The sequence below is a fragment of the Dendronephthya gigantea genome, unplaced genomic scaffold, assembly GCF_004324835.1.
Source record: "Dendronephthya gigantea isolate DGI-Jeju-01 unplaced genomic scaffold, DenGig_1.0 000006F, whole genome shotgun sequence".
In the NCBI taxonomy this organism is placed as follows: domain Eukaryota; kingdom Metazoa; phylum Cnidaria; class Anthozoa; order Malacalcyonacea; family Nephtheidae; genus Dendronephthya; species Dendronephthya gigantea.
In genome coordinates this window covers 2,495,755-2,511,393 of record NW_021163016.1, presented here as the reverse complement: position 1 = coordinate 2,511,393, position 15,639 = coordinate 2,495,755, and the positions used below count along the sequence as shown (strand labels likewise).

The 15,639-nt window shown below is 38.3% G+C and overlaps 1 protein-coding gene across 2 annotated transcripts; it reads right to left on the bottom strand.

Annotated features, from left to right (window-relative positions):
* Positions 1-305: 305 nt before the first annotated feature.
* On the bottom strand, positions 306-14,511 carry LOC114516508 (FACT complex subunit SPT16-like). 2 transcript variants are annotated; one of them, XR_003686306.1, is made up of 35 exons: positions 14,375-14,511; positions 14,137-14,241; positions 13,224-13,388; positions 12,974-13,033; positions 12,686-12,778; positions 12,443-12,511; positions 12,101-12,178; positions 11,747-11,901; positions 11,192-11,297; positions 10,797-10,954; positions 10,528-10,601; positions 10,099-10,211; positions 9,946-10,011; positions 9,821-9,856; positions 9,617-9,676; positions 9,387-9,502; positions 9,112-9,194; positions 8,839-8,909; positions 8,696-8,760; positions 8,554-8,616; positions 8,285-8,420; positions 8,106-8,207; positions 7,631-7,655; positions 7,006-7,079; positions 6,885-6,929; positions 6,599-6,652; positions 6,161-6,232; positions 5,805-5,917; positions 5,460-5,592; positions 4,134-4,246; positions 3,257-3,386; positions 3,058-3,184; positions 2,846-2,920; positions 1,924-2,604; positions 306-1,307 (listed from the first exon to the last, which is right to left on the bottom strand). XR_003686306.1 is itself a non-coding variant. In XM_028536011.1 (34 exons), the coding sequence occupies exons 1-34, from the start codon at positions 14,447-14,449 to the stop codon at positions 2,498-2,500; spliced, it is 3,117 nt and encodes a 1,038-aa protein (XP_028391812.1). In that variant the 5' UTR covers positions 14,450-14,511; the 3' UTR covers positions 306-2,497. The 2 variants fall into 2 exon arrangements, 1 of the variants encoding a protein (XP_028391812.1); XM_028536011.1 differs by having other exon boundaries at positions 306-2,604.
* Between the last annotated feature and the right edge of the window lie 1,128 nt (positions 14,512-15,639).

The window sequence follows — 15,639 nt, the reverse complement described above, 5'->3', positions numbered from 1 at the left end:
CTATAAATTATAGTCTTTTTGAAGGCACAACCTGAAACGACACTGTAGTCTGTATATAATACCCATTTTATACAAAAAAACATTGCATGCATGTATTTGAAAAATATTTAAAAAAAATTCTAAACTATCAGTATCACTATCAGGGGCCGGTTGTATCAAGCCCGTTTAGCTTAAACGGCGGATAAGTCAAAATTAAATAACACTCTTACATCTCTCTTGAATGAGTCAACTTGAATATTATGCACTGAATATGTAGTTGTAAGCAGTATCTTTGTATTAAGGTTGAAAACATTTAGTTTGCTTGTTGAATAAAACGATAGACTTGCTTTCTATTTTGAACTTATCCACCGTTTAGGCTAAACGGGCTTGACACAACCGGCCCCAACTTACTGCTTATAATACAGGCGACTTTAAAGACAGAGTTTATATGGGATGATAATAAACTTGCATGAACCAGCTAATGTTTTTTAAATTCATTAAGTTGTTTTACCTGCAGCGCAAAACTCGTGTGGGTAAATATGTGCGTGTACTTTTGCGAGTACGTGTACTGTAAATAAGTGAAGCACAAGCACATATCTAAATTTTGAAACCATGCATACGTATATATATAGGTAATGGGGTTTCTATTTCAAAGCGAGTGGGTGAATTTTAAACACATGCATGCATGCAGGGAACAATAGGTTTAGCCATCATTATTTTTAACCCCGCGTGGTCTCCGTATATATATATTAAGTTGTAATTTCAACAAGTTGTTCTTAATAGGTGATACCACTGGTGAGGCAACATGCGTGAAGGACGCATGCCGCATGGTCGTTTCCCTTCCGAATACGTACGAGTGGGTGAGTTTTACATGTATAGTTATACGTGTAAAACACCATCATTTCTATTTTTATCTCCACATATTTAGTATATATAAGTTATAACCTCAGCTGCGGTACAATCATCGGTGACGTCCAATTCAGATGAAACATGGTCTGATCATGCAGAGACCATCTCATCTGATCACACTTGATTATCCGAACAGTTTTCTAAGAATTCACGAAAATTCAGCTGTTTATTGGTGATTAGTTCAAAATTTCGATCACTTTTTTCAGTCGATGATTTCGAGCCTTGAGGTTGAATTTTGCGGTTTGTTTTATAAAAACTATAACACTACACTACACTTACCTAAAATGGGTACATATCGTACAAAGTCGAACACCGGCGGATGTGATTGCATGGTAACGGATAACCGTATCATGCCAAGAGGTTGAGTGTAGTGTTTTTGTGTGTAAGTAAACACGAGTGAGGATTTTACCGCAATTCACCTAAAATTATCAATCATCATTAAAATCCTCAAAAATGTTCAGTGAGCTAAAGATAGTCGCTTTATACTTAGAGCAACTAAATCGCTTCCCAGCTTTCTAAAGATAAAATCCACAGACTATGGTATGTAAGATTCTCATATCCTTCAAAGGAGTTGGTTATCCTCAAAAGGAGTTGCATCAAACAAAGTTTTAAACCAGGTAAATTAACTACAAGTCTACAATACTGAACTACACATTAAATAAAAGAAATTTTAGTAAAAATTTTAAGCAAAATTTGAAAGTTCAAAGCGAATTACGGAAAATGTATCCGTGTTACTTCATCACGTTTGCCTCACGCACAGGAAATCACTTCCGAGTCTCGAAAATTGCACAAAAATTTGCACGTAGAAATTAGCAACTGTATAGGACTATATTTTCCGCATTTTCATGCATATTTCCGTGTATTTTTCACCGACTATATTTCGCAATCAAACTGCGTACTAAATTAGGGTTATATATAACTCTTTCAAACTGTTGTGAAATTGCTTTTTCTTCCAAACAGTAAAAACGTAGTGGAATTGTGGCATGTGTAGGTTATCAATCATTAGCCTTGGCCAATATGGCAATAACACATTACCTTGCAAGTTCAAGGCAACTAACCGAGTTTACATAATCCTATGCTTGTACTGCTTGTCAAAGGCTACACACGCCAACGCTTTATTGTCTTCCCCATGCATGCACCAAATGAGACGATGATATATTGCATATTTGGAGACGAATGTTCCGACACGTAACGACGACCTGCCCGAACAGGCGACGTGCATGAACAGCATTTTTATCCTGCATAAATCTCCATAAACTAGCACAAAAACACAGTGTAGTGAACGGAAACAGCAGCGCCACACACGAACAATGACTGGCATTACGATATCAACCTAAAAGGTTCCGTCTCCAGGACCGCCTGCTGTATAATCTTTCTGTATTCTTTATGAAACTTTACGTAAGTCGAACAATGAGTTTCTCCCGTATTTCTCTAGCTACAATGATCTATAATGTCTGACCCGACTTGTTCCATTGCCTGAAGTTTCCTGAGAAACTAGAGAAACGCTTTAACAAAAAAATCCAGTTGTGACCATGCGCGTTTTGTTTAATTTGTTCCGTATTTACAAATACCTGCGTCTCGCAACAGTTTTGTCCTTTTTGGCATTTTTTTATTTGCGTCTTTTTTTCTTGTTCGGCGTGTCTTGTTTCTGTCCGGATTTCTTTCGTTTCCGTGACAAGTTCGATTCCTCAGCGGGTGGCGCTCTTTCCTTGTCGGCTAAGGTTTAAATATATGAAATATTTAGGCGCTGTACAGGGCCGTGCAATGAATTCACCCAGCTATATTTCGGAACACAAGAGGGACAGCACACTCAAATATTACAACAGCTAAAGATAGAGCATCTCAAGGTGAAGGCAACGAAGCTACGTTGCAAAATGTAAAAATGTTAAAAATATCGCCCGGCTAATTTGGTAAATCAAAATGCAGGCCTCAACTGTCGGTAAGATCTTGGACGAACCTTTTGTCGCCTCTTCTTCCAGTTCTGACCAATCCTTTCCACTTTCCTCGTCTGATCCAAGCTCTTCTTCAAATTCTGTTGATCGTGTGATAAATATATTGAAAGATTGCTCAACATTTGGCTTGGAGTTTCGAGAAGCGTGTTTCTATAACTGTATAGGAACACGGAAAATGTTTTCTATTTCTTAATTAGTGCCAGTGTGGAAAACCTACCAGAGTCCTCTTCGCTCTCTTCAGTCTCCCCAGACAATTCACTCTCCTCGCTTTCGTCCTCGACCGCATCGGAACCACTCGGAGCGTACTCGCTCTCTTCATCGTCTTCGTCTTCCTGTTCTTCTTCCTACGAAGGAATTATCTCGAAAGTGTCAAAAAATATATTTACTTTAAAATTAGCAAATTTAGAGAGTCTTACACTGCTGTCAGGTTCGAGGAAACTCCAGCCACCATTTTCTATGAAATCCTGGGGGTCGTTCGTGATTGTTTTCATAATTCTTGCCCAGTTTAAGCTCTGCACGCCTTCGGTATATTTTATATCACACGAACTGCAAAAATGGAAGGCAGAACTTATTTGAGTTTTTCTGATACTAACGCCTGTATTCTAAAAGCTCACTCACACTCAAACTCATTGAGTGGGAGATCTTAATCTTCTCATAAAGTTTCAATGGCGGTATTTCCAGCCGAACAGGGGCTTGATTTTCAGTGATTTACCTTATATCTTTCCATCTATTCAGAAAAAACTTTCTCATTGATCAGCATTAACAAAATTCATATGTCACACTCCATGAGTGTGAGTGTGAGTGAGCTTTTTGAATACAAGCGTAAGTCTGGCTTTCAGCGTTCGGGGACTGGGAAGCACATGTGCGTTGTTATGTAGCAGAAGAAATGATAGCCAGCAATCATTCTGGGATTTAAACAGCGCTCTTTTCTTTATTTTCCCTCGCTGGTGAGAAACAGTTGACACTAGCAAGGATATAGTGAAAATTGGCAGTTCGAGGGTTGGAAGAGCTGAGATATGGCACCGTTTCTCAACGTTCGGGGACTCAGGCTAGCGCAAAATCTGTAGTTTCAATGTTTTCAAGCATTTTTACAAGGGTTGAAAAGCTACTATCTGGTAGACAGTGCTTTCGTACAACAAGTTCCCGATGTGATATTGGTTTCACCAATCATCATATATGGTTTCGTCATCATGGTTTGAAACACGTCAACCAGATTAATGGTTTATCCGGACGAAATTCATCCGGTGGCAATTGACGGGGGGGGGCCTCCCCGGGGGGGAGGGAGGTACATACTTTAACCACTCTTTAACAGAGTCCAACGATGTCATCGGAATGGAGTTCACGTGTTCGACTTTACGCGTGTATTCTTTGAAAATGAACACCATGTCGAAATTCTTCAGATGAAACTAAACAAATACAGAAACGAAATATTTCTCTGCTTCTCAGAAGACCGAAATTTTAATCTTTTTGAGGCGGAAATACAAAAGCCTTAATCAATGCAACACACTTCATCCAAAGAGTTTTGTTTTTCTACTTTGCAAAGGAGAGTGAAGAGCCTCATCAAAGATCTTTAGTTTGAAGGACTTTACGTTTCCGGTATACACCACCCTTCCCACGACGAAAAGGAAAATCTATATCCGAATATTTGAAAAATAATTTCTCAAAATACGAGCAACTAAGGTATTTCTTTAACTAGTTCAAAGTTTCGGAGCAAGCAACTCGTTGGTGTCAATTTGTGCTGAATTTAATTTACGGTCCGTTAACACTTGCAGTTCCTGTGCGATTTTCCTCTTCTGATAGATGAGAACGAGTGGACAAGTTATGAATGTTCAGATAAATGCACCTAGACATCAGAGCACTTCTTAGGTATTCGCTCGTTTGCATTTATCAAAAGACGATAAACTGACACGTTGCATACGTGATACAAATTCCTCCAAAACTTCGAAGTTTCATGCAAAGACACTGTTTTTTTTTTCAAAAGACCTCAGACATCCTGTCGGATTTGACGATCTCAACAACTGCCGTAGTGCCGAGTTCCTTATAGAGGGCTGAGTTCCTTTCGAATTTGAGACGGAAGTCTGATTACTTACACTTTCCTTGATGCGAAGTTTCATTTAACAATTGTAAATGAGGAAATTCATATAGTAAGTATAGGGGTTGTGCAATACGAAGCTACCAAAAGACAACATCTTTCCATACATTCAAAATTTGTATACTCTCACAAGAATTTCCCAATGAAATCAAGTAAAGCTTCTTGATTAAATCCACCCCAGCACTACAATATTGACCTTGCGTTTGATAAATTAAGTAGATCTTTTGATATGAGTGACCCAAAGGCGTGCCCGTCCATCATTTTTTCCCTAATTGCAATATTGTCCTAATTTCCCTAGCAATTGTTATATTGCTAGGAATGGCTTTAATTATACAGACAACAAACTATGGCCAATATTGCAGTTACCAAACCCATGCATATATAGTTACTAACTCTCTCCCACAAAGTTAAGCCCATTCTCTGAGCAAAACTAGTATGAAAATCTCACTCAATGAACCCGTGAAAAATTTCAAGTAATTTTCTACAGTTACAACAAGTCATTTATTTAATGAGTGTATTTTTCTCACCTGAACTCTTTCAAAATGAACTAGTTCCACTTCATCCAGAGTTATTACAAAGACCGGCTGTTCCGTCAGCATGACCAGACAATGCGTGGTTGGTTGGAGTAGAACTGTGCTTCTGAATGGAACTCCAACGAACCTGAGATAATACTACAAGCTTAGTATTTGACGATTGAAGACATTATAAGGCGGTACTCCAGTCTAAAGTTGCCCCCCTGTCTGTGCTGCAAAGAAGGCAGGGGGGGGGGTTGGCCCCCTGTCTGTGCCGCAAAGAAGGCAGGGGGGGGTTTGGGAAAAGGGGGTGGAAAAGTTTGTAGAAAACATAAAGTTTACTATTACTACAATGCATACCCAAGTTCTCTGAAAGGAACGTCGAATTCAACTTGACCGTGTGTAATGCCTTCTACTCGGTCGATAAAATATTTAAACGCCGCTTTTAACCGCTGTCGAAGTTCCCGTTCAGCCTGTAAAATATTTCACATAAAAAGCTAGCAGCCAAAAACGCCTGTTACCCCATGACCGACACTATCTATACACCAATAAAGGTCTGTTCACACGATCCAATTTTGTTGGATCCAATTCACTTCTGACGTATGAGATGTAGCGTATTTTCCATAAAGCAATACTGAATTTGCTGCCCTGCCCATACATAATACCATGCAGTCTATTTCAATTAAGATAATACTGGTATAACTTGTTTAACCAACCTGCTCAGCTTGTAAATCATCTCTGTCGTGCATATGTTGGTTTTTCCCCAAATCCGTGGTTATTTCTCCCACCTGTAGATAAACCAACGTTTTTTTCATCATAATGCCAGCGAAGATATACCGTTATAATGACTGCGTGTATGGCTCTAGCACCGCGGTACTAATATTCAAACTGTCTTGACATAGTGCTTAGTGCTCAGTGGGAGGTGCACTGACTAGCCAAAGCAAAGGTCGCGAGTACAATTCATACCATGGTCAGGGTAATTTTTCAGCTTGTCCCCGATGGTAGCACCATCACAAATTTATATACAGTTGTCGAGAACACGGGATGCACTACCTCGTGACTCGCATCGATAATCCGGGGAACTCATTTAAACGTACGCTACCATAGTTGGGGTTTGTGGATGGGGCGACTGGCACTTCGTTTCATTTACCTACCTCGGTATAGTATTGTATATCGCGATACTTCTTTTTGCCAATAAGAATCGCGTTCTACAAGAAAAATTGATGCGATCGCATGTCGGTTTGATCATACGGTTTGGAGGAGAAAAACATTTCGGTAAGATCATTTCGGGGCAGTATGAGACACTTCCCAGACAATTTGTTTCCTTACAGCGAGAAGGAAGTAAGTTGGCATTAAAGTCTGTCTGTATGCAGGAACACTTCACCAGCTTCTACCAGGGCTTTGAGAGCTATGTAGGTTGATATGTGGCGGTCAACTTACTTTTAGATGAAAATGTATAAGTATAATCATTTCGTGATCACAAGGCTAAAACAAATATAAAACGTATATCAGCGATGATGTTATCCTTCTTCAAGAAAATCCTACAGCACGAGACGCATACCTGAAAGAAAGCGTGTTTAATGTTTCCGTACAAAATATCGACTCGTTCTCCGTTAACAGATTGAAAACGAAAACCTAAACAAAAGCGGAAACATTAAAACGAAGTCGCACAATGATTTTTGTGCGTTTCATTTTGTCATTGGCGGGAATGAAACAAATAATCATCCTTTATAGTGAAATATGTATCGGAAAAATAGTTCAAGACTCTTGAAGCATTCTGTGTAAAGTTGGTTTTACTGTTTAGGTTTTGTCTCCAGTAAAATAGACGAGACAATTTCAAACATATTTATAAACCATCCAGTGTAACATACATAGATGTATGTTGTTATGTAGCAGAATAAATGATAGACATAATTTATCCTGGGATTTAAACAACACGTGTCGATTTTCCCTCTCTTTTGTAAACAATTGACACCAACGTATAATTGTAGTGAAAACTGGCAGTTAGAGGGTTGAAGGCAAATGGACTCATTCAAATATCGTCTTTAGACCAATTTCTGCCAGGGAATTTAAGACTGCTGGTATAAATTAATTAGCGATAATAAAAATGATAGAATATTGCTTTATTTTGTGTCTCTAATCTTCCCCTTTAATTCATTAAAACGTCTGAAATATAAAAATCTTACCATTCGTGTGCGCCTCTAACGTCCCCTATAAAACGAATTGCAAAAACGTCAAAAAGCCCGAATTTGTTCTTTAGAACAAGACAAAGCAACAATTTTTCACTTTGGAATATTCCAAAATGTAACAAAAGCATTCGAAAAGTGTTGCAAAGAAAAATGTCGCAAAACTGAATGAAAATTGTCGCAAGCGTGGGAAGACCTCAATTAGAACGTTTTCCACGGGAAAAAGAATATTTTCGTGAGAAAAGAACATTTTCGTGACGAAAGAACGTTGCGCGTGGGAAAAACCTCATCTAGGCATAACACCGCGCGCGGAAAAGGCTTTTAATCAAAAATGAATTAACACACGAGAAGTTAGATAGAGTTGACGGATTCGAGGGGTAAGAATTACAAGGTTCGTACACTAAAGTCAATCTTACTGGTGGTACGAATATTCGGGTGAGTTAGTTTTGTAAGGTCAAAAAATAACTTGACGCACCGGTATTCGTCTTGTCCCTAACGTCGGTCGAGTATAAAGATCTTTTAATTTTGGGTTATTTTTGCTCGCGTTAATCACCAAAGCGTCTTGTTTGACGATACCCTAAAAAGGCAGCGAATTACAAATTTGATTAAAGGCAAAATTGTATATTCACCCCTTGAGTAGGGAAATTTTTCTACCTCTTTTTCCTTTTCTTCCGCTTCGCGAGTTTTGAATTTCTTTTGCACTTCTTTGATGAAGCGAAAAGCGTTGTTGAGATTTGCCGACGAGGCGACGGCTTGCCCCGAGGTCCTTTGCATCGAGCTACGATATGTCCTGGAATTGTAGCATTCTTTTATTTTACATCACGCCACATATATCATCATAACAAACGCGTATGCGTCACAGATCGCAATAAGACACTGGACAAACATGAAAATACTTCAGGGTTATCAAGAGTAACACTTACACCTCCTTTAGGAAAGTCGAATCAGGTTCGGCGAAGTTATTCAAGTCAGGTCGAGCCAAAGCGCTAAAAGGAAAGTAAAAAAAAACATGACGAACAATTTGAAACTGGCTCCAAGTAAACTACGGAATGACAATTGGCTTACCTTCCGGGACTAAAGAAGTTTATTCGAAGATATGTGTAGTCTCCTTCGACACTCGTGCTGATATTCTGCCGCGAAAAATAAACACAAAAGCTTCAAAACCAGATTCACCTTCACAAATATAACACAATCGAACCATAGTTTACCTTGACAGTAGAGATGTGAAAAGGCGTTGCGATTCCAAACACTGGTAAAATGATTGCTTCGTATTTTTTATCTGCAAACGGGGGAATTTTAAGAACGATAAGCGACTTTTGAAAGGCCTCGATCTGCTTAAACCAGCTAGGCAAATTTGGGTATTGATAATGCACTCAGACTTTACTGTTTGTATTATAAATCCTGGCCATAAAAACAGCTGAACCGTTGCAAATTCAATTTATAAATAAAAAGTCGATGCACCCTCAAACTCGGGAACTTACCAACAAATATTTTTAACTCGCGAACTTCTTTCTCTCGCGGAAGAAGCGAGTTGTGTTTGTACGCGATATTCGACACTTTAATTCTAGAAAAGTAAACCAACAACTCAGGTTAAAACGAGCTATTTATTGAATCTACATGCGAGTATTTTGGTACAGATGCGAACGAGAACTCTCAGCATTCGGTATCAATGTGAACCAATTTTACCAACGAAGCATCCTTCGTGGAAGACGTATGTTTAATGGTAAAATTTCAAAACAAATAAGAATCGACGTACTTTTTCTCGGGTGCTTTTCCTTGAGCTTCGAGCAACCGTCTTTTGGCTTCCTCGTGTAGTTGTTCTCTCAGTTCCTGCTGATGAGCCTTTCGCTTGTCCTCAGAAGTCAACTCTGTCTGTTCACGAAGAGCAATAAAGATATTAGATGCACGTTTATGATTGGAAATTACCAAGACCGATACATCAAGTAACGGAGATTGGATCTTCAAAGTATTTATTTGCATTCATACCCTCGTTCTGTTTTCTAACAATTTAGACTTTCCTTCGGCGCTTCGAAGCAAATCTTCATCCTATGAATGGTCAGATTTGAACTAGATTTGAATCAATGGTAATCGACTGTGTCTCTCATGCCACAAACCATAGTTGATAAGATTGCTTAAACGTCAAAGAAATATGCAATCACCAAGTTCTAGTAGAATACACAGAGAACTTACATCGACATTATCCGAGTCTTCTTGTTCGTCTTCATCCTAGAAAAGATAATACTTTTGTCAACAAGTACAATCATTTTAAATCTTAACACAACTATTGCCTTTTTCGTTACAACACGCTATTATACCTTTAAGAATATTCCAATATTATTGATCTTCTTTTTAGCCGGAGTGAGCAAAGTTGCTGGGCCATTCTAAATTTTCAAATCAGCACAAAAATGGTGTTAGTGTCTGTCTGTTTATCTGTTCTGTACATCACAACAAAACGTCCATACGTGTACCTCATTAACCAGCAGCGTGTCCCCAATGAACAACGCATATTGTTTGTCTTTTTTTGAATCTTCGCTTTTTTTCACCAACCCGGAAAAACCGACACTCGCGCAGAAAACCATGCCTAAAGTGTCACAGGAAAGAGGAGGTTTTATTTTTCAGACGTCATAAAGATGATTGCGGGCTAAAACACAATAGAATGTAGCTACAATACAGGTCTGAACTGGAGGAAAACGTCGACTCATTTTGAAGTCATCTTCGCCTGGTGTGAAGATAACTTTGAAATAAAGTTGGAAATGTGTACTTTTAGCTTACGTCGTGTCTTGAATTGTTGTATATTGTATTATCAAGATACATATCTTGTTTAATCGTCATTTTCCCACGACAATTTGCATTTGAAGCAATATTATCTATCGTAGAATTGTGATAGTAATGTAGACCTTTTTGAGCCTTGTGGTTCGACTTCGCATTGATCATCAAAGATCCTTCACGGAATTCAATCCCAGTTGCAAAACTACAAGAAGAGACAATGAGCATAGAGCACAAACAAGATTCATCGTTATTCAGCGATTTGAATAAAAGTGACCACTTTTTGCGAGAATATAGTGCAAAATAAGATCGAAAATCTACCAAAATCTTTACTGGCAGAAGCATAAAGTTTGAGAATTATTGAATCAAGTATGTTTGTACAAAAATCGACACAACATACCCGATACTTTTCACAAAATTTCCCTGGAGTTCAGACTTCTTTTCTTTGACATGATTCAAGGCAGCGTTGTACACATCAGATAGCAAAACACCATCTTTTAACTTCTCGATAACCGCGTCGAGCGTCGACAGTAATATATTGTAGTTTTCTTGCTGCTCCTAGAGCCAGTGCAATTGTAGATAATTGAACAGTGGGTATATTGAGTCTGTATTACAGCATTTCCAACCCTGAGGTTGAATTCAAGTCTGTCGACTGTGTCAAAACGTCAGTTCTGCTTTAGTACATCACATATAAAACCGTAGCATAATACGTAAATCATTTCGTGACTACATGCATGTTTATTCCAGTCACCAGGGTTGAAATGACAGTGTAGCTTAAAAGAAAAATTTGCAAACCTCCGTCGGCTGCACCAACATCGTTCTGATAATGCTGCTGCAGTAATATTTATAGCGTACGCCAAAGGTACATATGATCACGCCATAGTCCAGACGATCGTCATTGCTAGAAATGTGAATGTAGGAAGAACGTGCTAAATTACCTACGAGAAACACTGAACCACAAAGTGAAGTCAAAACAATTATCGACATTTCGACCCTTCTAAAGGTCAAAAAGTTGAGAAGTTGTTTTCTCAATTTTAGGCAGTTGTTACACCACATTTGATGCGAAATATTGTTTGAATCTGGCACGCTGCTCCCTGGTTATATTAGAACGTAATAATATATATTTTTAGTGAAGTATTGAAACTTATGATTGTGCATGGTGAACCCAAATGTAGTTTTCATTCTATTTATTATATCATCCTTTGTTATTTCATTATCATTCATTTCCTGATTTTCTCGTTATTTTAAGGAGTTAAAGTGCCTTGAAGGCAGAGAAAAGGATCAATTATGCTTCAGGTAAAAATTGCAGCTATATTGCTAAGATTTGCATTTGAAAAAGTAGCTACAAACCTTGTTGCACTGAACTTGAGGCTAAACGTTTCACCACTTTGTATGATTGGGCTGAAACACATTTCCGTCTGCTCAGAATCCATACCACCAAGGAGATATTTCTTTGAGTCCAAAGCTGCCTCAAGATTGTCCGCAATTTTTGAATGCTTTACTCGCTGTGAGAAGACACAGGAATGATGGAAATATTTTATTATGATGTATTTCGAATTAAATAAACCATATTTTGACATTTTAAGAATTGATTTAAAATGGTTAAACAGAGGGTTGAATATTTTCATCATAGTATGAACTTGTTTTAATTAAAGCTATGTTTTCAATGAAATTTCATTGATACTTTACATATATATAACCAACCTTTTCCTGATCAACAATCTCCATAATATGAGCTTTGAAGAACTTGCTGAAAATATCTGATGACACCAAAGCAGCTTTCTAGGAAATTCATTGAATTTAAACACATTATTAAAGTATTAAATACTACATGGTGTACCTACAAGCTAGTTTACTTATTGATGTCACCATGCAAACATACAAGAATATTATTACATTTAACAGGATTCTATGTTTTGATAGACCTTAGTGATCTTTCAAGAGAAGCCCCAAGACCGGATTCGAATTGCAATTTACTTATCAATATGCCAAAGTGCTTTGTATGACCTTCAGTTGTATGGAATATATCTGCTGTATATTCCTTACCCTCACATGACTCAATTCAGTATCTTCCTTTGCGGCCATGGCATATGCTATGTGGGCACTTATGTCAACCTGAAAAGGAAACACAAGTGATGTACAATTAGTGCATTATCCAGTTTATTTGAAGATCAGTACTATCAGCATATATCCAGTTGGCTTCATAAATATCTCAAGTCAGTGCTGATGCCCAAAACATCAGAGAAACTCACAGGAAACTTAACCTATGTCGGGGGCTACATTTGATACCTTTTCAAATGAGTTCTTCTTGAAACTGTTACTCCAAGTGTCGATAAATTCACTGCGAAAATTATCCTTTTGAAAAACTCCAACATTCTTGCCCTGCAACATTTTACAATGGGAGATCAATTTTTTAATCATAAACTAACAAACATGCCTGACCACAAGCAAAATCAGTTAGCATTAGACAAGTCTATGTTACGGTCCAAGGCCAGCTAACTCCAAAACCCCGAACTCAATTAACAATTAGCTTTGAACAAAGACAGTTTCCCCTGAGCATAAAAGCTGAAAAAATACCTTTTTGCTTTCCTTGATGATCTCGATAAGTTTCTGGATATTGGTTTTATCTTTGTCAACCTACAGTATTAGACATACATAAAGGTCAATTGGTTATTCCCTGATCATAAGAATGAACTGATATTTCAAATAGGAATAATGTGGGCTTAAATTTATTTCAGAATTCAGAAACAATTGACAAATAAAACCAGGCATGATTTTGACTGTTTTTTGTACCATCACTGTCATGTGAACTTGTATATTATTTTACCTTGTCTCTCAGAAGCAGATTTATTGAAGGAAATCCTTCATGTTTCTTTTGTGCTTCTTGCAGTGGCTTGAGGAAATCGATTTTCTTTTTGCTTGCGAGAACTGCAAGAGATGACTCCGCAAACACCATCAGTGTGTCTGTTAGCTCATAACCAAACAGCCATTGCTAAAAGAAACAACAAAATGTTACATGGAAAACTTATATCGTAGAATCAGAGAAAAGCTTGCTGCTTGACTAACATGACTTGCTTATTGGCTCAATTCACTTCTGATGTATAGGATGTAGTCTTTTACTAATAAAGCAGTACTGAATTGGCTTTAGTTGATTTGCAGCTCATATACATTCATTACATTGCATAGTCAACAGGCTATAAAACATCCATCACAAGTGAATTGGAACAGACAAAATTGGACTGCATGACCAGACTTGAACATCACACATCTGGTATTCACACAAAATGGGTCTACCACTTGCAAGGAAATTTTTCAAGGTTTCCACAAGAGCCTTCATCAAAGAGCTTCAGTAGCCTTTGAACTTAGATGAAGGCTTTCAAGTGAAATACATTGAGTTTTTGAACTGTTTCAAAAGGCATACGATTACCTCTATCTCACCCCCTTTTTCCTAGTTGACATGGAAGAATCCATGGCTACCACGTGCATGTCTTATCAATAGTTTACCAGTTTGCATTGAAAATTGTAAATCTGCACACTACCAAAACAGCATGTATCTTTACCAGGCGGAACAGCAAAGATCAAGCACTACGCGCACTAAATAAAACACTTTAGCACGCAATTATTCGCATCAAACGTCGCTGATCACAGATACATGCTTTCAAGTTTCAAGGTATCAGGTTTTATGGCTATCTCAAGTTATAAAACCGCATCGTTTTGCTTCGTGTGGCAAGAAAACTCACATGTAAAGCTGTCGATTTGCTGTAAATAACATCTTCATCGTTTCCAACAGCAACGACGATCGAATCCACTTCGCTAAACGATGCCCCGTTCTCCGAGGACGAAGCCTTGTCGCACATAATGAGAAAGAAGACAAAATAACAGTGTCAACATGGCCAAGAAAAATTTGAAAAGCACAATCCATTCGTGGCGAAACCACACGAAATCCATGCCCAAATAATGTCCGGTGTTCAAATATACCTTCCAAGCGCTGTATATTTTCTTGGCGCGTCGAAAAAACGCTTCCTTGTCCAACGAAATCTTCGAGGAAGACATGACTTCGCTAATATTTCGACGTGAAATTGTTCGAAAGCACTTTTACTGGCCTGCATGTGGCGGGATTTCGCGGGAAGTGAGGGCAGCGACAGGGGGAGAGGCCAGCACGCTAGATTGGGGGGGGGGTACAATGGGAGCCTCGAAATGGGACCGGGGGAACCTCTCCATCAAAACATTACTATAATTTTCGCCTTTTCTCACAAGTCACAGCTACATATAAAGAGGTGAGAGTGCCTTCCCGGAATCGTTAAAGTGTAGGTTTGATTTTTGCTGAAAGATCGAATTTTTCATTTTTCGCAACAGGAACTGTTTGGTCCGAGTGAATCGGTATTGGGGCAGAGGGCAGTTTTCTCCTATTGCCATTAGTAGCAAGGGCAAGGAGGGGGAGGGAAGGACCCACACCATCAATTTAAATGATTGCATAGCAACTCGTAAGTAAATCGAAAATACTGGAAATGGAGCCAACAAACTTCGATTGAATAGCAAAATCTCCTGGCTAAAATTTACAACGTACTGAAGTCATCTAACAAGAGGTAACCTGATGAGTGAAAGTTCACCTGCTGATGCTTTCTTGACGACCTAAACTGATTGGCGGTCAGGGAATATCAACACGAACATATTTCATTCAATCACATGGGTCCCTTCCTCGTTCATTTCGCGTATGTAATTTGTATGAAAATGTGTAGTCGGTGAAATATTAGAGTCATATTCTAGTCCATTTACTGTCTAACAAGCTATCAAAGTAATAATAATCATGGTTGGTTTTGATGAAGCGAAACAAACTTCATCATTTTGTAAACCTGAGATTTCAGAGTTATCGAAATTCAACACGATGAAATTCTGGTAAAAGGCAAAAAAGGGTCTTGATCTGCCAATCACTTTGGGATCTGAAAAGTGATATCTATACTGAGACTATACATATCAAAATCTAGTTCGTCTTTTCTTCAACCAATGAAACTTGTTTCATTTGAATAATGTGCCGAACCTAATGTTAATGAGCCAAAGTCTTTGTTTAAGTTCGTTTGCATTCGATTCGGCGGCACATGAAAAGTTCGACGCCCTAAGTTCGTCTTTTCTTTAACTAATGAAACTTGTTCCATTTGAATCAAATCAGGATACTTCTCAGTTGAGACACCGACATACACATTTTTCAGTACCGTATAAATTGGGTTCACAAACTATCCATAAAC

Excerpts from the sequence above, each read along its gene's own strand:
- LOC114516508 (XM_028536011.1), bottom strand. The coding sequence starts at position 14,449 with ATGTCTTCCTCGAAGATTTCGTTGGACAAGGAAGCGTTTTTTCGACGC. Across the intron at positions 6,233-6,598 it reads ATATACAATACTATACCGAG|GTGGGAGAAATAACCACGGA; the intron begins GTAGGTAAATGA and ends GTTTATCTACAG. Across the intron at positions 5,593-5,804 it reads GTTCCTTTCAGAGAACTTGG|GTTCGTTGGAGTTCCATTCA; the intron begins GTATGCATTGTA and ends GTATTATCTCAG.